This window comes from Eubalaena glacialis, chromosome 13 (genome assembly GCF_028564815.1).
Source record: "Eubalaena glacialis isolate mEubGla1 chromosome 13, mEubGla1.1.hap2.+ XY, whole genome shotgun sequence".
In the NCBI taxonomy this organism is placed as follows: Eukaryota; Metazoa; Chordata; class Mammalia; order Artiodactyla; family Balaenidae; genus Eubalaena; species Eubalaena glacialis.
Window position 1 is genome coordinate 27,438,030 of NC_083728.1, and position 24,224 is coordinate 27,462,253.

The window sequence follows — 24,224 nt, forward strand, 5'->3', positions numbered from 1 at the left end:
TTTTTGGCCTCGCGGCTTGTGGGATCTTAGTTCCCCGATCAGGGATTGAACCCAGGCTCTTGGCAGTGAAAGTGCAGAGTCCTAACCAATGGACCACCAGGGAGTTCCCATGTAACATTATTTAATAGTAATATAAACTCCTTAGAATGTAAGCTCCATGAGGCCAGCGTTCAAGCGCTAAATAAATAGTTGTGAAATGAAGAATGAATGAATGAATCTAATCAAAGGATGTGAGAGGTTGCTGTTTCTGAGCCAGGAGGGAGCCCTCTTCCCCTCCCTCCCTCTTTGAAACTGCCCTCTCCTCTTCCTTCCTCTTACCGCATCTGAGTCAGGTCTTAGCATCTCTCCTCTGGTCCTTGTCCCCGCACCCCCCGAGTCCCCCAGTGCCCAGGCTTCTCTTGACTCCCCTCCAAGCAGCTAGATTCACTTCAAGAAAATGCAAGCCCATTAGCTCGCTCCCCACTGCCTATACTTCCCAGCCTGCCCCTTCAGGGCCTTCTCAGTCTGCCCACTTCTCTGGTTTCCTCTCCTATGGGTCCTGCCCCTCACCTCACACACCCCATGTTCCTCCAGAAAAAATAATGGTCACATTGACTGAGCACTTCCTAGATGTACTTTTACATGGATTATCTTGTTTAAGCCTCACAACAATCTATGAGACCTATGAGGGCAATGCTATTATTACCTCATGTGATAGATGAGGAAACGAAGACCCAGAGAGACATTTAGGGGCTTACCCCAAGGTCACCCAACTAGCAGATGACAGAGTTGGAACTGAAAACCACTCAGTATGACCCTGGAGCCAGAGTGCTTAAGTGTCTCGGACTGTGCCATGCTCCTTCTGGCTCCCCTGCCTGTGCTCATGCTGGGCCCCCCAAAGGGCTCTCCCTGCTATTGTCAACCTGCCAAAAATCTTGCTCGTCCTTCAAGGTCTCGCTCATACGTCACCTCCTCCGAGAAGCTTTTTCCAGCTTCCTCAGAAAGAGCCGGTTTCACACTCTTTGATTTTACAGTTGAGAATTTTGTGCTGTGATAATATGGGGACCATCAGGCTAGGAACACCCCCAGTGGGCAGGGATTATTCTGTATCTCCTTCTAGTGTCTAGCACAACCCCTGGCACACAGTGGGTGATCTCTAAATGACAGTGACTGAATGGCAGTGGCCCCAGGACTCCTCCCCAACACGCGGTTGTGAAGGATTGCTAGGAGTCTCCAGGGCCCCCAAATGGGAGGGGCTTCAGTGGAAGGGGCAGCTGGAGACATTTTCACTACCCACCACTTGTCTATGGGTCGAGACTGTCCCCAGGCGATCCAGCTGGTGGGGGAGTTCCATCATTATGCCACCCCTACTGGTCTTTGGGAATCAACTATCCACCGCCAGGGGCGTTTCCCGTCTTGCAGTGCCAGGAACTGAACCATGATGGGAAGTGATCCTGGCAGGGTTTCTGAGTGCTATAGGAGGAAGTGTGACCAGAGTCCCCATGCTCAGAGCCCAGGTCACCCCAGCCAGGGCCCTTTGGACCTCAGAAACCAAGGGGTTGCATGGCTTTGGTAAGAAGGTAGTTCCGGGGGGTGTGGGGACTTCCTCGGGGTGTGCAGGAAATTGCTCCATCCTTGGAGCTGTGGGGTAAGAGCTGTCCCAGTGCCTCTCAGCAGCCCTGTCATTGTGCTCAGGCTAGGACTGTGGGCAATTTCCAAGCTTGATCCTCTTGCAAAGCCCTCAGCCCTTTGAGAGGGACCCCATTTCTTTGGCCTCTGCCCCTCATCAACAGACTTCTCCCTCATGGCTGCCTCACTCAGGAACTTACTAGGGCACCCCAAGGCCTCGGGTCCAAATGCCTCAGCCTGCAGTCATTATATCCCAAAGACTGGTAGAGAGGATAGCAGAGCAGGTAGGAGCCTGGGTTCTGGGGTTAGCCAGATATGGGTCCAATTCCCAGCTCACTGTGTGACCTTGGGTCATTCACTTCACCTCCTTGAGCTCCAGTTCCTTCATCCATAAAATGAGGATAAATAAATTTGAAAACATCAAAATTAAGGATTTGTCCAATGGAAAATTTGTTCAAAGGAAGGCACCACAGACCAATGGTTCTCAAAGTGTGGTCCCTGAACCATCAGCATCACCAGAGTACTTGTTAAAAACACAAGTGCTGGGACTTCCCTGGTGGCGCAGTGGTTAAGAATCTGCCTGCCAATGCAGGGGACACGGGTTCGAGCCCTGGTCCAGGAGGATCCCGCACATGCCGCAGAGCAAATAAGCCTGTGCGCCACAACTACTGAGCCTGCGTTCTAGAGCCCGCGAGCCACAACTACTGAAGCCCGCGCGCCTAGAGCCCATGCTCTGCAACAAAGACAAGCCACCCCAATGAGAAGCCCGCGCACCACAACGAAGAGTAGCCCCTCCTCGCCCCAACTAGAGAAAGCCTGTGTTCAGCAACGAGGACCCAATGCAGCCAAAAATAAATAAATAAATTTATTTTTAAAAAAACCACACAAGTGCTAAAAACAAACAAACAAAACCAAAAACGCAAGCTCTTAGGTCCCATCTCTGTTCCGCTGAGTCAGAAACTCTAGGGTGGGGATCAGGAGATTCTGATAAATGCTGAAGTTGGAGAACCACTGCCATAAATAACAGATGGGCAATGCACTAGGAGAAGATACTTGTAACAACAATATCCAACAAGAGATTAATATCTAAAATTTATAAGCTACTCCTACAAATCAACAAGAAAAAACAGGAAATCCAGGAGATAATGGAGAAAAGATATGGACAGACAATTCATTGAAGGGGAAGCCTAAATCCCTGACAAGTATAGGAGGTTCTGAATCTCAGGATTGACAGAGAAACACAAGTTAAAATAACGAGATGCCACCTTACACCCAAACTAGGCAAAAGTTACAAAGTCAGATAATGTAAAAGTTGTTGAAAATGTGGGGAGACAACATCCCTCACACGCTACTAGTGGAGCCATCCTAGCAGATTTTAGTGAAAATTAAAACAGAGATGCTCTATGATCTAGTAATTCTACTCTTGGGTATAGAGCTCAAAGAAATTTTCACACAGCCCCATAAGGGTCATGCACAAAGATGTTCATCACAGTGTGGTTTATGGTAAGAGGGAACTGGAAGCAACCTGAGTGTCCATCACTGGGGGAATGAATAAATAAAACAGTGGATGCTCAGCTTGGAATATTTTGCGGTGGTTGGATGTAATAATTTAGGGTTTTACACAGCAACATGAGTAGATCTTTTTTTTTTAAATAAATTTATTTATTTTTGGCTGCATTGGGTCTTCGTTGCTGAGTGAGGGCTTTCTCTAGTTGCGGCGAGCGGGGGCTACTCTTCGTTATGGTGCTCGGGCCTCTCATTGCGGTGGCTTCTCTTGTTGCGGAGCACGGGCTTTAGGCGTGTGGGCTTCAGTAGCTGTGGCTCGCGGGCTCTAGAGCTCAGGCTCAGTAGTTGTGGCGCCCGGGCTTAGTTGCTCCGTGGCGTGTGTGATCTTCCCGGACCAAGGCTCAAACCCGTGTCCCCCGCATTGGCAGGAAGATTCTAAACCACTGCACCACCAGGGAAGTCCCAACATGAGTAGACCTTAAAAACATATTATGAGGGGGGTGGGACGGGGAGCTCCACATCCGGTGGCAGGGTCTGGGGAAGGGGCGGCAGGCGCCACGTCGGGCCGCGAAGGTGGCAAGAAGAAGCCCCTGAAGCAGCCCAAGAAGCAAGCCAAGGAGATGGACGAGGAAGATAAGGCATTCAAACAGAAACAGAAGGAGGAGCAAAAGAAACTCGAGGAGCTAAAAGTGAAGGCCCCGGGGAAAGCCCCTGGCCACAGGTGGAATTAAGAAATCTGGCAAAAAGTAAGCTGTTCCTTGTGCCTGAGGCAATGATGATCCTTAGTTCCATTCCTGTTTAAACATCTGGATTAAACATCTGGATTCCTTGCCATAACATCTGTTGCCACCTATAGCTAGAATGAAGTGTTGTCTTGGAAACTATTGTACATTTAAGAATAAACTTTTGTAAAAAAAATAAAAAATAAAAAAACATTATGGAGTGAAAAAGGAAACAACAGAATGAGATCCTTATACAATACCATTTATGTAATATAAACACACACACAGAAGACATTGTACATTTTATGTCCAGGGATATATATCAACACATAGGGGTGGGTGCCTATTGTAGGGAGGGGAAGGATTGTGGGGATGTGTGGATGGAGTTCGGGGAATATAAAACAAAGTAAGACATCAGAAGGGCCTTTCATGGATCAGTTATGATGGGATGGTCATTTGCCACGAACTGAGTATAACTCATGGAACTCTCTGGATCTGAAGCCCTAATAATAATAATGATATTATTTTAACAATAGTGATAACAGTACCTACCTCACGGTAAGTGCCCTGTGTCTGGCCATGGAAGGCCATGTAAAGTTCTACAAATAAATTTTAGCTCTTCTATGCAATTCTCTTGCCTCTTCTCAGGGCTTCTTTCTTTCAGCCTCTGAGCCTTTACTGAGGCTGTGCTGAGTCCTGTCCTTATGCTGACTTCTCTTCCCCTCCAACCAAGGGGAGGACTTCCAAAGAAGTCTTCAGACTTCTTTGACTACCCCAGATGCGATGGCTTGTCTGCGGAATCTTGGGTACTTTTCATTTGGGCCTCAAGCATGGAGCCAGGCTGTAATAGAGCTGTTTCCTCCTATTTCCTCCTCCCAAACTGTGAGCTCCCTGAGGGTCTTCTCACCCCCACCTCAGTTCCTGTCCCATTGCACACAGGTAAAGACAGGTAAACCGAGTCAGAAAGTGTTCGATGTGGAAGGGAACAGCATTTATTGAGCGCTTATCATGTGCTAGACCCAGCACTAAGGTCCTGACCTTCAGTAATCCCTATGACCCCCCTGTGAGGTGGGTGGGGCCGACTTCATGGTCAGAAGAGGAAATGGAGACGCAGAGAAGCTAGAACTGCTACCAGACAGGAGGCCTAGCCTGTCTGGCTCCAAATGCAAGATCTGAACAAGCAACCTGTTCAGAGCCTTAGGGCCAGGACTGGGACCCAAATCGTCCACCTCTGGGTTGACGCTCAGTAGAAAGAAACCTCTATTCCACACTAACTATCTAATTCCACCTGCGAAGGGGAGACCCTGCCTTTCAGAGCTTTAAAAAGACCCTCTACACCATTTAGTATGGTCAGTTTGAGGTAACATCTAAGGGGAATCAGGAGACTCCCTCAAGTCCCTTCTCTTGAACCTGTTTCTCAAACTGTAAAATAAGAGGAACAGAGGTCTTTGGGCTCTGATAATTATTTTCTCAACCGGCCAGCAGGTGGAGCCCACTCTTCATCCCTCCCTTGGCCTCCAGAAAGCTGCGGAGTCTCGAGGAGGAGGGAGAGTCCAGAGGCCGAACTCTCGGGGCTAGTGGGACAAAGAAGTTCGCAGTCCACCCCAGCCGGCCTAGCGGCTGCCAAGTCCCGGTTAGGATCCCGCCCCCTGCAGGACATTCTCGGTACTGCAGGGACCGGAGCCCCAGGAGTAGGGACAGAGACCCCGGGAGGGTGGAGCCCCGGTTTGGGGTTTGAGGAGGAGGTCTGGGGATGGGGTCCCACAGGCAACGGCGAGTGACACTCAGGGGAGGGGTTTTGGGGTCACCCCCTTCCCCGCCCTCCGCATGGGCGGCGGCACAGGCTACAGGTAGTTGTCCTCGGCTGCGTCGGCCCCGCTCGGGGAGCCCCGGGCCTCCTCGTCCGTGCTTTCGTCGTCGTCGTCGTCTGGGGCCAGCGCCTCGATGTCGTGCGTGATGTCGGCCAGCAGCCGGTGGAAGGCCTGCGCCTCGGGCCGCTGGGCCGCGCCGTCGTAGCTGCGCACGGCCGACGCCGACGTGGAGCTCATGCTGCGCTTGATGCGACCGAAGCTGTCGGTGAGGATGCCGCCCTCGCGGATGCCCACGCCCTCCAGGAAGCCCTCGAAGTAGCCGATGTCCTGGTCCGGAATGAAGGGCCGCATCCCTGCAGGCCGAGGGGCAGGGTGATTCCTCGGGGTCAACCCTTCCCCTCCCACAGAAGAATCACAGGAGGAATCACCTTCTCTGGGGAGCGGAGTTCAAATCCCCACCCCGCCGCTAGCTGGCTGTGTGACCTTGCACAATTCCTTGACTCTCTGAGCCAGAGAATAACGGCATAATGCTCCGCACGCAGTAAATGCTCACTACATGTTAGCTTATTATTGTTATCATTATTATTATTACATCCCCATTTGTTAGCTGTGTAACACTCCTCCAATAATTACTCTGAGCCTTACTTTCCTCGCCTGTAAAACGGAGATAATTACACCTGTTCTCTCGGTAGGGCTGTGAGGATTAAATAAGGTACTTAACACACACTGAGTGCCCCATTTGACTTCCGTTTTACTTCCGTCACTACTTACTAGCTTTGTGACTTATTTATGTACTTTGCTTCTCTAAGCCTCAGTTTTCTCATCTGCAAAATGAGGGCAAATCATAGTTTCAACTTCCCCGAACTGAGGGCGTTCAATGAGATGATCCTTGGCACTACACACAGTATCTGCCCAATACATGTTAGCTTAGTAAGATTATCGTTCCTGTTGCTGTTATCACTAGCCCTCCTTACTAGCTCTGTGACCTTGGAAGAGTTCCTTAGCCTCTCTGAGCCTCAGATTCCTCATGGAGCAAAATGGGAAGAATCATATCCTCTCCCAGCTTTGCTGTGAAGGTGAAATGGTTACACCTGTGCTCTCTCTCCCGGCTCTGACAGCAGGCAAGTCTCTTCCCCTCTCTGCACTTTGGTTTCTTTGTGTGCCTCATGGATCTCACGATGTCGGCTTTATGGGAGGCCGAGGGATAAAGAGTAAACACTCCCAGCCTGGGCAGGGGGCTCACCAAGCAGGAGGAACTTGCGCCGGTCTCCGTAGAGCTTCAGCAGGCCTGCGCAATAGTCCTGGATGGGCAGCCCCAGCCGGTAGTCCCGCAGCAGCAGCGCAAACTGCTGGATCTCGGGGGGCCCCAGCTTACTCCGCAACTGTCAGGGACACCATTCGAGATTAATCCCAAGAGCAACCCCCACCCAACCCCTGCCTAAAAGACCCAGAGCCCTCACTAAGGGGGTATCCAGCCCAGCCCTCCTGTGAAAACCCGGCCTACTGGGGGACATCCAAACCCCTTGGGCTGCATCTAAGAATGGGATGTGGACTGAAGCTGCCCGATTTCAAATCCTGGCCCCTTCACTGACCAGCTCTGTGATCGTGGGTAGGTGACAACCTCCTTAACCCTCGCTTTCTTCATCTGCAACGTGAGGAGTGAGGATAATGAAGGCATTTCCTTCTTGGGTTGTTGAAAGGATGAAAAGAAATGATGCATTAAAGGTGCTCAGAACAGTGCCTGGTATAAAGTCAACACTCAATGCTAGTTGACATTACTTAAGGCCTTTCACAGCTGACTCCGTTTGCTCTCCTAACCTCATGCCCTGCCCTGACCTCTGAGGTCTTATGCTTCAGTTATGTCCAGGATTATTCATGATGCCTGAAATACCCCATGTGTTCTCCAGGGCTTTGCTTATGCTGTTCGCACTGCCTGCCCCAGCTCACCGTGACCATGTAATCCTGCAACTGCTCGAGGCCCAGGCTGCTGTGGTCGCTGCCGCTGCAGTGGGAGCCATGGAAAGAGGGTGTGGACGTGCCGCTGTAACAGGCTTCAAATGTGTCCTGGGAGCCATTGCTGCAGAGACAGGGGGGGAAGGGGCCCTCACTCGCTTCCCTCCAGCTCCTCTCCACGTGGTAGGCTGAAGGTGGGAGGGCGCAGCCACCAGTGCTCTCGGCCTGGGGCCTCATCCTATGTCCCATTTTGGCCTTCGAGGCCCCATATGATCTGGCCACGCACCACCTCTCAAGCCTTGTCTCCCCCTTGCTGTTTGTGCTCAGGTCACCCTGCCTTCTGTCTTTTCTTCTAATACTCCAAGTACCTCCTCACCTCTGGGCCTTTGCACATGCTGTTCCCTCTGCCTGGAATGCCTCTCTTTCCCTGTCTTTTGCTCAGCTAACTCTTCCTCACCATTAGATCTTAAATGTCACCTCCTCAGGAAAGTTTTCCCTAATCCCTCTAGAATGGGTTAGACCCTCTGTCAAATGTGGTCACAAAGTCTGTAAGTCTACCCATGACATGAAGGCCTTTCCGATGCCCCCACCAGATCTCCTCTCTAACCACTGTGTCCTTCACACCCTCTGCTGCAGCCATAGTGGCCTCCTGGCTGCTCCTCAAACACGCCAAGTGGATCCCGCTTCAGCATCCTTGCACTTGCTGTTCCCTGTACCTGGAGCGCTCTTCCCCCTTTTATCTGTCAGGTCTCAGTTCAAGTGTCATCACCTCGGAGAGGCCCTCCTGACTCCCCAGATGAGGTAGGGTTTCCACAGCCTCTCTCTCAGCACTCTGAGCTTCTCTTGAGTGTTTATTACTGTTGATGCTTATTATTACTAAATAATGATTTCATTGTCTCCTGTGCTACCTTGTAAACCATGCAAGAGCAGGGACCTGGTTTTCTCTGTTTGTTGAGTACCTACTACGTGCCAAGCACAGGCCTCATCCTTGTCTTGCTCCCCACTGTATCCCTAGCACAGAGCACAGTGCCTGGCACATGGTAGGTACGCAATAAATATTGCTTAAATAAAAGTCAACCTTGGGCTCCTGACTCCTGGTCTCTACATTGTTCCAGAACCATCTTCAATTATTACCTCCAGAGAAGCAGTGTAAGCTTAGTGTGGATTCTGGAGCCAGCCTGTCTGGGTTCAAATCCCAGGCCTACAACTTACTAGCTGCTTGACCTTGGGTCAAGTTACTTAACTTCTCTATTCTTCAGTTTCTCTATCTGTAAAATGGGATGATAAAAATTGGTGTCATTGTAAGAAACAGAGGAGTTAATATTTGTAAAGTACTTAGAGTCATGGACTAGGCAGTAAATAAACAGTAGCTACTGTAATGTTGCTATGTTGATTTTAAAAATGAAGTGCATTATAGAATAGCACTTGGCAGACAGCAAGTTCAAAAGTTAGTCATTGTCATGACTGTCATCTCTCTAGCAGATAGCAGGTTGTTTAAGGACTGGCCTAAGAGTGCACAGTATTAAGCAAGTATATTGCCGCTGAAAAGGGGGGCGGGGGGAAGTAAGGCCTATATCATTGGCAGAGACTGTCCCTTGTCAAGCCAAAGGCCTTAGTAACAGAACTAAGGTGACCAACTTGTCCCAGTTTTCCTAGGACTTTCCTGGTTACAGTACTGAAACTTCCATGTTTTGGGGAACCCCTAAATCCTGGGCAAACTGGGGTGGTTGGTCACCCTAAATAGAACCCTGGACAATGTTCCCAAATGAGATTTTTTTTTTTTAAACCTACATTTTCCAGACTTCCTTATAGCTAGTTATGGCCATGAGACCAAGTTCTGGCCAATGAGATGTAAGCAGAAGCCGTCAGGTAGGAATTCTAGCAAAGCTCTTTCTTTAAAGAGATTCCTGTTATGCTACTGTGATGGCTGGAGCTATAGCCACTATCTGGGCCCATGAGGTGACCTTGAGGATGGAAGCAAGTGTTAGAGAGGGAGGAAAAGATAAGCCCGAGCCCTTAATGACCATAATGCCATAAACTCCTTGTCTATTTTATGTAAGAGACAGGGGGAAAAAGCTTTATCCTTTTTAAAGCTACTCTTTTTTAGGATTCTCTATTCCATAGAGCCAAAATGACTTTTTGGCATTAGCTGTGATTTCGGCCTCTGCAGGCCACTGTGTCTGGATGACTGGGAAAGAGCCGCAGGGCCATGTGGACCTAGTTCTGAGTTCTGGCTGCCCTGTCTGTCTCTCAGGGCTTCAGATCCTATAAGCTCACCAGAGCCTGGGAAGTTCAGGTTACCCACACCCTCAGGGCCTAGCATCTCAGCACAAATCAAGATGGAGTCACTTTCTCCCACCCTCTCTTGCCCATAGGGGCTCAAGAATGCCTAGATGAGCAACCCTGTTTGTGCAGGGACCTCTGACCAGAGTGGGGTCCCTGAGAAGGACGGTACCTACAAGGAGCTGCAGCAGCTGAAGTCGGCGTCATAGGCGTAAGTCCCATCCGTGCGGCAGCTCTCACCTGGGGGCAGCAGACAGAGGGCCGTCAGAGGCGGCAAAGCAGGAACCAACATCTCTGGCTCCCGGAGGCCCCAAGCTCAGCCCCACCCTGGAGTAAGGATGGCGGCTGGAGCGCGAATGGCCTTGTTAGTAACTGTACGGGTGTTAGCTTTCACTCTGAGTGAAATGGGCAGCCACTGGAAGTTTCTGACCATGATTCCTGCCCCCACCGGCAACACACAGCCAACCTTGGGCAACGCACCTCTCCTCTCCTGGCACTCAACTTCCCCAAGGTTGGGACAATACCACCTTCCTGCCTACCTCAGGGGGGCCTTGGGGAGAGCAAGCCAGGGAACAGGCGAGGTAGCGCTTTGTAAACTGTATATGTTTGAGAGAGAGAAAAAAGAACTTTGAGGGGAAGGAGCTCAAAATCATAAGGAGAAAGGAACACCAGGTACAGAGAACTTGCTCTGTACCTGTCCCTGTCATCTCAGTGAATCCAGCTACTGGCCTCCCCCTGCCCATCGTGGCTCACTTAGCGTCACTTCCTCAGGACACTCCCCTGACTTTCCAGGCCCCGCTGGTTCCTCATTATACATTCTCATAACACAGTGTGTAGTTACATTTTATTTGTGTAACTATTTAATTACTGTCGGCCTACTTCAGCACTGCACGCCTCAGAGGGAGGGCCGCATCTGGCTTTACTCGCCAGTACCTCCTGGTGATTAGCAGGAACCGACACACAGGTGTTCAAGAAATATTTGTTGAATGAATGAATTTGTTGAAATATCTGTTGAGTTATCTCATTTATTTGTCCATCATCCCTGGGAGAGTCAATGAACTTTCCCAAATTCTCAATAACCACAGTTCCCACAGATGCGAGTGCCTCCAGAAGGAAAGAGCCGGCTCCCCGTTGCCTGAGCTATGCAAACAGGGACCACGCTCAGGGGGCTGTGACTGAGGAAGTTCACTTAATGGCCCTGAAGGCAGCATGGGGAGTGAGGCTGTTGCAGATGGAAGCTTTAGAATCAGATACACCTGGGTTTGAATCCTGACTCTGCCATTTACCAGCTGTGTGACCCTGAGATATTTATTGACCACTCTGAGCCTTAATGTCCTCATCTGTAAATATTGTATTCATAAGGCCTCAGAGCGTTCTTTCATCCATTCAGAAAATACGCCTTGAGCATCCGTCCCTGGTCCTGTGTTAGGCACAGGGGATAGATACAGTGGCAAACAGGACAGACAAGGTTGTTATGAAGATTAAATAAGATTCGGTACATCGGCCCTGTGCTTGGCACATAGTTGGTGATCAACGAATACCTCTATTGGTCTCATTCTCATTCCAGCCCTTGATGAAATTCAAGGACCAGTCTGGAAATCTTGGTTTTGACCTAGAGTCCTAATGGGATTAGATGGCTCAGTAAACTGACAATGCATGAGCTTAGGTTTTGGCAAAGCAGGGACACCAAAAAAACAAAAGGGAGAGAGAGTTCAGCTCTGAGGGTCTCGTTCTGAAACTACATTTGAGGTCATTATGAAATTTGACATTTTATTTTAGCGACATATCGGGGGTATGCTGTAATTGCTGTAGAGGTCAGGACCCCTAAGGGCTTTCATTGGCCCCAGTCCTGGGACATCCCCCCCTCCTCTGGCCTTCCAGGATGTTTCACAGGAGGGGCCGCCAGGAGTTGGAGTACTCACTGCGGCTGCAGAGCCACGGCCGTTCGGGCGTGGACGTGTAGTGGTAGCCGGCCCGGTCCACGCACTCGATGCTTTGGTCCCCATAGATGATCTGGAAGACCTGACAGATGAGGGCGCAGGACTCCTCTGCAGCATCCTGGCCCAGAAAGGAGGACAGAGCTCAGGCCTTCTCCAGGGACCAGGATGCCCCTGCTTCCTAAAAACGCAGTGTGAGGAGGCGCACAGGGGCACACACACAACTATGGGAGCCTTTAAATCGACTTTGAGGATATTTTTCATCAAAATTATATGGCCACGCTCTGGGTGGCCTTTATAGAAATAGCCACTCACTGGCCTTTACAGAATCCAGTGACAAATGTAACTCTTCTGCCCTGAAAAATGCACACATGCACCCCAAATTTCTGGGAGAATTATGGGGCCTCCTGAAGCTTATCTAAAATAAGCCCTAATTTAGTTTAATTTACACGTAGGAAGCTGAAGCCCAGAGCCAGGGAACCCAGGTCTCCTAATGCCTAGTAAGAGGAAAGGAAGAATTAACTGTATGAAAATGTTAGGCTCAACAGAGTTACTACTGCTCAACTTAGTTACTATGCCATATTTAGATATGAGCTTCCTGGCACCCAGGGCAAAAATGGAAGCAGGATGAACACATAAACTTCAGTCCCTGATAGAAGGAAGGCATTTAAGTTATTGGGTGCAACTTTTTTGAGATCGCAAATTTGAAGAGGAATTTGCCTCTTTGATTTACCTCTTTAAGTCTTTAAGCAAGAGACACGGAAAGACAACAACTAATGAAGAGACCAACTTCATGAAGCGACTTCTTATATTGTGCTTCTAAAAAAGCCAGTCCAGGGAGTAAATTAAAATGTAACCCAGGACAGGCATTTTGGGATGAGGGAGTGAAATTATCATTAAACCAGGATTGACCCTTATAATAGCTCTACCAAATGGACAGGGAAGAGGGCATCCTTATTTTATAATGAAAGACATGGAGGCTTAGAGTGGTTAAGTGACTTGCCCAGGCTCACACAGCAGGCTCATGGCTTTGGTTAATATTGGCACCCAGGTTTTTTGACTCTAACTCCTGTACCCTCCTTGGGACCATGATGCCTCAGATTGGAGGCTGGAGGCTCAGTTACTCCTAGAAAACAACCCTTATTTATTTACTCATTCCACAAATTATTATTTAGTCCCACTGTGTGGCAGGCACTGGGCCAGGCTGTGGAGTCTCAGAGGTGAATTAGATGAGGCCTAAAGCCCTCACAGCCCAGTGGGATAAACAGGGTACACTGTTCCCTCTGCCTGGAATTTGCTTTCTTGACTCTTTGCCCTGCTGCTTCCTTCTCTCTTACACATTTCAATTTAAAAGGCACAAACTCACTTCCCCTCTGGAAAATGGATCTCCTCCCTCATTAACATTGCAACCTGCTTTTCTTCTTGGTCCCCATCACAAGGTATAGTAACATAGTACCCATTAATCCATCTATTCAGTATATTTATTGAGCACCTATCATGTGCCAGGCACTGTCCTAGGGGCCAGGGATACCACAGTGAACCATCCAGAATGCACAGATGTCTTGAGATGAGGCTAGAGAGGAAATGAGGATGGTGGCTAGGCCACCATTATAAGGTAGATGGCCTTATAAACAGTTGTAAGGACATTAGATTTTACTCTGAGTGAACTGGGGAGCCACTGAAAGGTTTTGAGCAGTGACATGATGTGACTTTTGTGTTAACAGGACTGTTCTGACCGTGTGGGGGAACAGATTCTGGGCAATGGCCAAACCAGTGAGGGGTGAGTGAATGACCCAGATGGGGGAAGATGGAGCATGGACCTGGGAGTGGGGGGACAATGGAGTGTGGGGAGAAGTAGATGCACTTTGGTTATACTTTAGAAATAGGGCCAACAGAGTGGATATGGGTCGTGTGAGAGAGAGGAGCCAAGGAGTGCTGCAGGGTTTTGGTCTGAGCAATGGAAGGACAGAGCTGCCATTAATCAAGACAGGGAGAACAAGGGAGGAGCAGGTCTGGGGAGAAGACTGGGTGCTCAGCTCTGGTCGTTAGACCTTTGAACGGAGGGGCTGAGTGGAGACACAGACGTGGAGATTCGGTGGGAGGTAACATTTGGGGGAGTTCTCTCACTAGAGAAGACCACCTAGAAATGAGTGTAGATAAAGGAGAAAGAGGATCAAGGACTAAGCCTGGGACTGTCCAACCTCAAGAGACTGGTGAGAAGAGGAGGCACCAGCTCTTGAGAAGGAGCAGCCAGGGAGGTAGGAAAACCAGGAGAATGTGCAGAGCTGGACACCAAGTGAGAAAATGTTTCAAGTCAGCACCAGAGCCTGAGTTTACTGGTTACCATCCACCTCTCTCTCTAGAGAGGCACCGTGTCTGTTTTGTTCACCATCTGGGGTTTATATATAGAGGGAGTTCAGGGCCCTGGGCCAGAGAAACAGCTTACAAGGCTCAGGGTTTGGAGGTGTCTGCTAGATGGTGAGCTCCCTAAGGGAGGGCACTAAATATGTCTTTGTTCATCTCTGTATCCATGGCACCTAGGCCAATGCCTAGCACAAGCTGGCGCTCAATGAACATGGTCCAATGAATAAAAGCAAGTGTGAATGTGGAGGATGGGGGTGGGGGTGGGCAAGAATGGCCGGAAGTCTTCTGCCTTGGGTGATGGCCATTGTTACCAAGAGTACAGGCTCTGAACTTCTGGGTCCCAATGCTGAAATCATCACCTGCTTCCTGTGTGACCTTGCACAAGTTGCTTAGCCTCTGGGTCTGTTTCCTTCTCTATAGAATGGGAATGGTGGTAACATCTGCCTCTAGGGGTTACTGTGAGAATGAAAGGACTTAACGCTGGTTTCCTGTCTGGCACAGGTCGGCACTGAATTCGTGCTGGTGATTACTGCACTCATGATTGTTACTGTGGTAGTGCGGACACTGACGACTTTGGAGAAGGAGCAGGGCTGGATGAGGGGTTAGATCAAGTCTGTTTGGGCCATTTTGAGCTTTAATACCATTGGGACAGCAAGGGGGCGGTGTCCTGGGGCTGGAGTAAAAGCCTTTTGGCGTCATGGGCACACAGGTATTATCTGAAGTTCTGGGCAGTAGGGCCAAAGGAGGGAAAAGAAAAGGGGCTGGGGTAGACTCCAGGAACTTGTGGGGGGGGGGGGCGGTGAAGACGCGCCGGGGAGGCAGGGCGCAGGGCCGCGGGATGCCCTCGGGCTCACCCTGTTGGCCACAGCCAGGATGACCAGGTTGCAGTAGGCGTCGGGGCTGGGGTCCTGCGGGTCGAGTGGGTTGGGGCCCGGGTGGCGCCGCTCCCAGCTGCCGCCGCCTCCCGCCTGCCTCCGCTCCCAGCTGCCGCCCGGCTTGCCCGCGGCGCCGCCGCCGCTGCCGCCGCCGTGCCGCCGCTCCCAGCTGCCGCTGAACGTCTGCCGCCGCTCCCAGCTGCCCGACGCCCGCGCCCCGGCGCGCTGGCGCTCCAGGCTGCCGCCGCCGCCGCCCCCCGCCCGGGCCTCGGCGCCCGCGCTCCCGCCCCACGCCATCCGCCAGTCAAGGCTGCAGATGGTGTGGCGCCGCTCCGTGGCGCCCACCCGCTGCTTCTCGGGCGCCGCCCCGGGCGGGCCCGGGTCGCGCCCCGCGCCGCCGGGGCTGGCGTCTACTCCGGCTGGCACCGGGTCCACGCCCAGACCTAGGAAAGGCCGGGTGGCCGTCAGAAGCAGGAGATCCGGGCTGAGAGCCCTCTCCCGAGGCCAGCTGGGTGTCCTGACCCCGCCACTGCGGGGGTGGTTGGGGGGAGAAGGGGTCCAGCCGTGTCTGGCCCCGCCCCTGTCCTCAGGCCCCACCCCTGGCTTCAAAATCAGGAGGCCGGACCCCGCCCCACTACGGGTCCTTACTTTTGGGTCCCGCCCCCACCCTCAGGCTCCACCCCTGGGTTTGGCAGTTCCCACCCGCCCCACCCCATCCCGACGCCCCTTGCCTCACAGACCCTGCCGTCTGGTCTGAGAGTAGTGGTCAGGCTGTCCCCTCCTTCTTTATCCTTAACTCGGACCCTGTCCCGGGTTTCAGGAACACCTCCTTGGCTTCCGGCTTCCCTTCAACCTCTCCCCTGGCCTCAGGCCCCGCCCCTAGTCTGGCAGGGTCTGGCATCTCCCACCAAGATACCCCAGGCGCGAGCTCCGCCTCCCCAGTGTATGGCCCCTCCCCTAGATGAGACTCCTCCTCTGCTAGGTTCCCGCCTAGCCTCAGAGCCTTGCTACCCTTCATCACGCCCTTTAACTTCAGGCCTCAGGATTCTGGCTTCTCTACCGTTTCGAAGATGGTGTCAGGCCGCCCCCCCTTCAAGCCTCAACCTTGGGCTTCTTCTTCTTGCAAACAGCCATGTCCTATCCCTAGTCTCAGGGTAGTTTGGTCAGGTCTTTCCATCGCCCCGTTTTCCAGCCTCAGGCCCCGCCCCTGCCCCAGGTCACGCCCATGCCCAAGACTAGGTGTTGGGCCCTTTCTCTACTCCTTCACCTCCCCCGCCCCGCCCCTGCCAGGCCCCGCCTGCCGTACCGGTCTTAAGCACCAGCAGGTGCAGCGCGTCGTCCTGCAGGTAGGAGGCAGCGGCGATCTCGTGCGTGGGGATACGCAAGATGAGCTCCTCGTTGTCGCGCCAGGTGAGCAGCAGGCAGCGGGCCGACAGGCTCAGGATGCTGTCTTGCTCCGCCGTGGTCTTCAGCGGCAGCTCCTTCAGCTGCTGCGGGGTGGGTCGGATCTCCTGAGTCCCGGGGGCCTCGGGTGGGAGACGTAGGGGACCAGACCCTGCCCTCCCCTCTCCTGGAGCCTCACCCTAGCCGTGTCCAGCAGCTGCAGGAGCTCGTCCCGGCTGGAGGGGTTCAGTGAGGAGGTGACCCAGGTGAGGTGGCCCAGGAACTGGATGGAGATGGGGCGGGGGCGGGGGTGGTGGGAAAAGAGCAGAGAGAGGTCTCCCTGAAGCTTTGGAGGACCCTGACCTCACTGACATAGTGCGGGTAGACTGAGATAAAAATATCTGAATTAATCATCATAGCCTGATAATAACTGTTATTAAAGCCATCGTAGGAGCCAGGCATAGTCCTGAGAGTTTTATGCACTCATTCATCCTCGCTTTAAGGATGAGAAAACTAAGGCACAGCAAAGCCAAATAACCTGCCCAATATTATAGAGCTAAAAAGGGCAGAACTGGACTCCACACACCAGAGTCCATACTCTCACTGCTAGCTTATTTTTGCTAAAATAAGCTTATTTTATGACCACATAGTTATTTAGCTATGACAGAAACAAAAGTCATTAGAATAGCTTGAATTTCCTGCTTGGCCTGAGTGGCTCTGTGCACCCCAAGCACCAGTGTCAACTGACTGTGCAGGTCACTGGCCCTCTTTATGATCTTGTTGCAGAAGTCAAATGGAAAGGGAAGAATGTTGTATCCAACTAGTATACAATTTTGTCAGAAAAGTGATGCCCCAAATTAAATTAATAGTCATAGTAAATTAATTCTTCATTCATTCTTAGTTATAGCTTAATGTTATCACACTTAAATGTTATTTAATATAAGAATTAACTTTTAAAAATATTTTTAGTTTTATTCTTCTAGGTGATTCTACCAATCATACCATTTCTTTTCTTTTTATTCTCTATGAAATTTCAGTTCCCAATTTTTTAAGTGGATTTGTTTGTTAGCTTTTCTCTTCATATAGGGTTGCCAGGTAAAATACAAGATGCCAGTTAAACTTGGTTTTCACATAAACAACTAATATCAATACTAAAAAAGTACTCATCGCCTATCTGAAATTCAAATTAAAAAAATGTTTTTATTGAAATATAATTGATTTACAGTGTTAGTTTCAGGTATATAGCAAAGTGATTCAAATACATATTCTTTTTCAGATTCCTTTCCATTATAGGTTATTATAAGATATTGAATATAGTTCCCTGTGTTATACAATAGGTCCTTGTTGTTTATCTATTTTATATATAGTAGTGTGTAGCTGTTAATCCCAAACTCCTAATTTATCGCTCTCCCCACCAAAATTCAAACTCAACTGGGTGCCTGTTTTTGCTAAATCTGACACTCCTACCCCCATATCAGTCTTTATTGGGTAGTGAGGATTCTCCACTGCTCCTTCATGGTGTTCATGAAATAGAAGTAAAGCCCTTGAGTTGGCCTAAGTCCATGTGGCCTGCAGAACTGGCTTCCTTTAAGCTGGACACTGTCCAAGTAGCAGCAACGTCACTGCAGTAAAATCTCACAGGATGGTCTGGCTTTTTGGTGCACAGGGCACCTTCCCATCTGCTCTCCCCTTGGGGTAGGCTTTGAGCCCCGTGTTGAGATGGCAACACTGAGGCTGAACAGGTGGAGGTCACTTGTTGAGGGTCCCCAGCATAATTCAGGGGCAAGGCTGCCTTGAACCCAGGCCTCTTTCCCCTGAGCCTCCCCTGTGTGAGACAGGGCTGGTCAGGGGTTGGTGTGGGGGAGAGGTAAGGTCTTTCCTGATGGGATCCAGAACATGCCTCCCTAAAATATGGCACCTTGGCACATTGAATATCTTAAGCTGAAGGAGTTTGAGAAAACGGCAGAAGCAGGAAGGTCACTCTAACTTCCCCCACCTCACCCATCTTCCGTGAAAGCAGGCGATAAATCTCCCTGGTGAAGGGTACCCTCCTTTCAGGGTACCAGTAGGAAGGGAGACATCCTTATCACCAGGGACAGGGAATTGAGGGCCGAGAAGTCTGTATAAACAAACTTTGTTCCTCTTTCACCATTTACCACCCCCCTCCAAACCCCTCTGCCTTGTCCATTCTTCACAGATTTATTGTTTCTTTGTCAAAAAGTATAAAAGCTTCCTGCTCTGGTCACTTCTCAGGGTCTTCCATTCTCTTCTGAAGGCTCTCATGTACATGTGAAAACTTAATAAAATGTGTGTGCTTTTCTCCTGTTAATCTTTGTTCAGTTTAATTTTCAGATCCAGCCAGGTAACCTAAGAGGGCTGAAGAAAACTTTCCCCGCAACCCCTTACCTCAAGATTCTTCCCACCCCTCCTCCTCATCCCGCACGTACCTTGACCTCTTTCTCCAGATAGTCACACAGCAGAATCTGGGGGTCGATGAGGTAGTCGGGGGGATAAAGGGGCATCGAATGCAGGGGCCGGCGGCTCACACTGCTTCGAAAGGCTGCCCGGCGCCCAGCCTTCGGGAACACCAGCCGCCGGATGGGGGACACGAAGCCCTGGGGGAGGCGGGGGCGTGGGGGGAAGAACAGTAATAACAGCAACTGACTTGATCTTATTCAGCACTTACATGTGCAGCCTTTTACTTACATTACCTAATTTAATTCTTACAAAAACTCTGCAGAGGGGGTAGCTCTATGATTCCCGTTTTATAGATGGAGAAACAGCCTCAGAGAGGGAGCTAGCTAATAAGGTCACCAGCTAGTAGTGGTAGAACCACTAGTTCACCTTGGGCAGTCTGGCTCCAAACCTTCCATTCTAAACACGCAGGTGAGGGTAGAAGCCCTGTGCAGGCCCAGGCTGAGGTTTAAGGAACCCCCACCCAGGCTGGGGCAAGTACAGAAAAATATTAACATTCAATGTGGCTGAGTGGTGGGTGCATAGGCATTTAAGCTATTTTCTGTGCTTTCCTAAATATTAGAAATGGTTAACAGGTACCTTGAAGTTTAATCCAGTGGGCACCTGCATAAAAATGGCCTGGATCAAGGTTAAAGGAGCAAATTTCAGGGCCCCAGCCCAGCCCAACAGAATTTAAACTCCCAGGAAAGTGTGAGCACTGCTCTAGAGCAGTGGTTCTCAGTGTGTGGTTCCTGGGTCTCCACCAGCAGTAGCAGCAGCATCGCCTGTGAACTTGAGAGAAATCTACATTCTTGCACTCCATCCCAGACCTATTGGATCAGAACGTGGGATGAGACCCAATGATCTGTGTGTTAACAGGCGCTCCAGGTGATTCTGCTGCAGGCCCAGCTCAAGTTTTAAAATCAGTATCATGGAGCCTGGATGAAGTACGTGGAAGCTGTGAGAAATGAGAACAGGCGATGTGGGAACGGGCCTTCCAAGCAGAGGGCACAGCATGTGCAAAACACTGGGGGCTGCAAGGGTGAGCACGAGCCTGGAGAAGGTGTGTTGTAGGTGTGGCTGAATGACGAGATGAACAAGTCACAGAGGGCTCGAATGCCAGCTATGGAGCCAGGACTTTATCCTGTATATGGGAGTATGTGTGTATGTGTGAGCGGAGTGGGGAGGTAAATGTTTTGTCTGTGGCCCTCAGTGGCCCACCCCTGCCCACTTCTCCAGCTTCATCTCACCCCACACTGCCCCTAACTCCTGCCCTCCAGCTATAGGGCCATCTTTCAGTTCTTCCTACTTGCTACATTCCTTCCTACCATGGGGCTTTGCACACGCTGTTCCTCTGTCTGAAACACTCTTCCCTGTCCTCTTTCCTTCTACCCATCAGATCTCAGCTCAAACTGACCAGTCTAGGGCTGGGTCCCTTAATATTCTGTCCCCCAGCACTGTGTATGGAGACTTTTGTGCAGTTTTACATTAATTGTTTTTTGAAAAAAATTAATAGTTGTCTCCCTCACTAGAATGTGAGCTTCAGGGAGGGAGCAGGGACCTTGTCTGACTTTGCTCACCAAGTGCATTATCACCAGTACCAGGCACAGTGCCTGGCACATAATAGGTGCTGAATAAATAAATATCTATAGAAGGAATGAACCAAGAGAGAACAAGCACCTATGTCTTGTCTCCCTTCGGAGCCCTCACAGTTCATGTGGGAGTCTTTTCAAACAGCTGGATCTAGGTTTCCTGGGGGAAGAGGGCTCAGTGGGGGTGGGGGTAGGAGTTGGAATCCCAGAGGCTCCCTGGACCACAAAGACAAACAGGTGAGATGCCCAGAGAACCAGACTAGAAAATATCTGAGAGTCAGGAAGGGGTAATGGTCTAGGGGTGGGGAGAATGACCCCCAGGCTGAGGCCTTTGGAGCAGAACTGGTCCCTGTATAAAGATAGGGAGGGGGCAGGCTCAGTTGGAACCCAGCGGGGGGGAACCCGTAGGTGTCTCGAGCCTGGATAGGCAGCCTCATAGCACAGAATTGCCCTGGCTGAGGTCCTTCTGTCTGGGGGGAGGCAGGGAGCAGGGGAATGGGTTTGTTGGGTGGCTGTCTATCTGTCCCTCGGTCTGAGAAGCTGCAGGAGGGAACTCCCAGGAACACCAGGGAAGCAGGTTGAGAGTATCTCCCAAACTAATCTGACTGGCTGGATTTTCCTGGAAGGTGCCTGTCCGTCTGTCCATTCCTGGGATGGCAGAAGCCACTGAGAGCAGGGAGACGGGTTAGGGAATTTTGAGCCCAAATGTCTGGCTGCCCAAGGGTGGGGAGGAAGGTCTTTCCCAATAAGAAGAAAGGCTCTCCTGACGCCACTCACTGCCCATCATCCCGCTCCTCCCCCCAGGCTTCCCACTTCTCCAACTCCGGGGACATTTCTCTACCCCGCACCCCTTCCAACCTCCCACCTACCTTTTTCCCTTTCTTGACTTCATATTCCATGGTGAAGTGTCCCCTCCACTCCTGCCACCCTCCTGGCCACCCCCCTCCACCTTCTCCCCCCATGCAGTTCCTTTGTTCTTTTTCCTGCCTCGTCGGAAACTCCACCAGTCCCAGAGTTCCTGCCCCTCCCATCTGATAGTGAGCGGTGGGGTGTGGGGTGGGTGGAGAACGCAGCCTTGGGACCCTCCAGCTGAACAGTGGAAGCCCAGCCAGAGCTTCCACTGGGGAGAAAGCCCCCAAGGGCTCCAGCCAGCAGGCTTGCTATTTAGGGGGCTTGGGCGTTGAATAAGGCTGGAAATGGTCCCCTGAATTTGGAGTCGGAAAGTCCCAAATTCCACCCCCTCTTCTGCCACCGACCTTGCTGTGTTACCTTGGCAAGACAGGTTAGTTCCCCCTTTCACAGCCTCAGTTTCCGCCTCCCTTTTATAAATTAGGAGTAAACATTGCCTTCTTCTCTGGGCTAGTGTGGTGAGAACTAAATGGAAGTGGGTGGGAAAATGCTTCATAAACTATGGAATATTGTGTCTGAGCAAGTAATGATTTTAAAAATTAATCATTACTATTAAGGGAGGTGGTATGCATGGGTTTCAGAGACAGGCTGTTTGAGTTTGAATCCTGGCTTTGTCACTTACTAGGGTTATTACCTTGGGTCTGTAACCTCTTGTGCCTCCATTTCCCCATCTGTAAAATGGGCATAATACCAGCCTGTGACCTTGTAAGAATTAAATGCACTTAGAAAGGCTCTTGGCACATGTGAGGTACTCAATAAATATTAACTATTCACCTGTGTGTCTGTGTGTCCTGGGCTGTTTTACTGTCTCTTGAGAGAATAATATTAGAGAGGCAAGGTTCCCTCTGTGGTTCTGGACTGAGCACTTTACATATTTCATCTCACTTATTCTTCACAATATTGGGGTACCATTATTATACCTGTTATACAGATTTTTAAAACAGGCTCAATTGCAGAGGCTGACCCAAGGAGGGGGCACAGTGAATGAGAGGAGGACCTGGGATTTCTGCTGGGTCTGGCTCTGATCTGAAGCCTGGTTCCTTTCCTCTAGGGCCTATGCCCTCTGTGTGGCCCACCCAGGACAGTTGGAAAGGTTCTGACTGACCCCTCCTTACCTTGCCATGACCCCTGGGTTCTGGAGACCTAAGTCCTGGAACTGATTTGCTGTATGATCCAGGGAGGTTGCTTATTGTAAGCTCCCTGGGCCTCAGCTTCCTCATCTTTCCAACGGGAACAATAATCCCCTAAACCCTGTCCTGCAGTCAGAGACATGGCAGGAAAGACATCAGGCCGTGGATAAGAAGGCAGTTGAAAATTATGAAGTGCAGGGGCCAATGCATAGGATTGTTTTGAGTTTTTTCTAAAAGCCTGGGTGTGCCAGGTTAGTGCCGGTGGGAGCGAGGGTCAGAGCTCCCCACTGCCTCTGGGTGTGAGAGCGGACGGAGACTCCCAGACACCAGCCTTCCCTCTTCCCCTCCCTCCCTTTTTCGGGGGTGGGGAAATGGCCCAGGCTGCTTAGTGCTAGCTCATACAGCTGCCCCCTCCTGCTCCCCTACATCCTGCCAGTCACCTCCCAACAGCAGGAAGTGAGATCTCCCTCGGCCCCCCGGGCCAACAGGAAGAAGCCAGGTTGTGCTACCCAATCCCTGACTGCCCCAGACATCAAACTCCCAGTTAACCCCTGAGCAGGTCCTGAATTCCCACCCTCAGAGTGGCAGCGGGGAATGAAAGGTGGTCTCTTGCTTTGGCACCTCCAAGACTGACTTTTTTTTTTTAAAGATTTTCCTGATGTGGACCATTTTTAAAGTCTTTATTGAATTTTTACAATATCGCTTCTGTTTTATGTTTTTTTGATTTTTTGGCCGCGAGGCATGTGGGATTTTAGCTCCGTGACCAAGGATTGAACCTGCACCCACTGCATTGGAAGGTGAAGTCTTAACTGCTGGACCTCCAAGGGAAGTCCCCCATGACTGACTTTTGCAAGCCTTTTCGTCTCTCTGAGCCTCAGTTTCCCTATCTGTAAAATGGGGATGTCTGTTATTCCTGGAATAACTCCAAACATCACTCAACTGCTGGGAATCTCAAACAGGACAAGAAGTGTTCTGAATGCCACTAAAAAGAGCAAACTATCTCTGTGTTCCCTGCAGTGCCCACCCCAGGGCCATGAACAGATCAAGTGCTTAGTACATGTCAGTGGAAATGGGCAGAGACAGGTGGACCTAGGTTCAAATGTGTATGACCTTGAACCAGTAGTTTCTCTCGGAGTCCCAGAGTCTCGTGTTTCAAAAACAGGATAATGATGGTGCTTGCCTCAGAAGGCTGCTGCAGGGATTAAATGGGATCAGAAGCATACAGTGGTAACACTTATTAATAAAGTTGCTTGTGAATCAAAAAAGAGGTGAGTAAAACAAAGTCCATGCCCTCAAGACTTAACAGTTGTGGCGAATAGGATTCACCTCTTTTGAGCCACCTCCAATTGTTTGGCAGGGGCTGCCCTGGAGTGCTGATTGGAAAAACCAGATCTACTCCCAATGAAAAAGGGATTGCCATGGGATGGTGGGTGGGTGGGGAATGTGGCAGCTGGTGTACAGTGCATATGCTGACCCCTAAACTGGTGAGAGAGAAAGACACACAGGCAAAGAACTCTGATACAAGGCAAGCGACTTGTTTGGGGAAGGTAGAATCAGGAGCCATTCACCAAGCCTGTGGCATTCAAGCCAGACTTTGAAAGGCGTATGGACAGGAAGGTCGCTCCAGGCAGAGGGAACAGCGTGAACACTCAGTGCCTGAGATGCGACACTTTTGGCTACCAAGAATAGACTATCCG

General features: G+C 50.6%; 1 protein-coding gene and 1 pseudogene across 2 annotated transcripts; one reads left to right on the forward strand and one right to left on the reverse strand.

The window, feature by feature from the left end:
- The first annotated feature begins 3,605 nt into the window (after positions 1-3,605).
- Positions 3,606-3,985, forward strand: LOC133104159 (translation machinery-associated protein 7-like; annotated as a pseudogene).
- A 103-nt stretch (positions 3,986-4,088) lies between these two features.
- Positions 4,089-21,416, reverse strand: CCM2L (CCM2 like scaffold protein). 2 transcript variants are annotated; one of them, XM_061207923.1, is made up of 11 exons: positions 21,358-21,416; positions 18,890-19,057; positions 16,642-16,725; positions 16,366-16,549; positions 15,039-15,502; positions 11,806-11,941; positions 10,060-10,123; positions 7,595-7,724; positions 7,240-7,331; positions 6,891-7,029; positions 5,912-6,000 (listed from the first exon to the last, which is right to left on the reverse strand). In XM_061207923.1, exons 1-10 carry the CDS (start codon positions 21,385-21,387, stop codon positions 6,927-6,929), a joined length of 1,455 nt encoding a protein of 484 aa, XP_061063906.1. In that variant the 5' UTR covers positions 21,388-21,416; the 3' UTR covers positions 5,912-6,000; positions 6,891-6,926. The 2 variants fall into 2 exon arrangements, with proteins under 2 accessions (XP_061063905.1, XP_061063906.1); XM_061207922.1 differs by lacking the exon at positions 7,240-7,331 and having other exon boundaries at positions 4,089-6,000.
- Between the last annotated feature and the right edge of the window lie 2,808 nt (positions 21,417-24,224).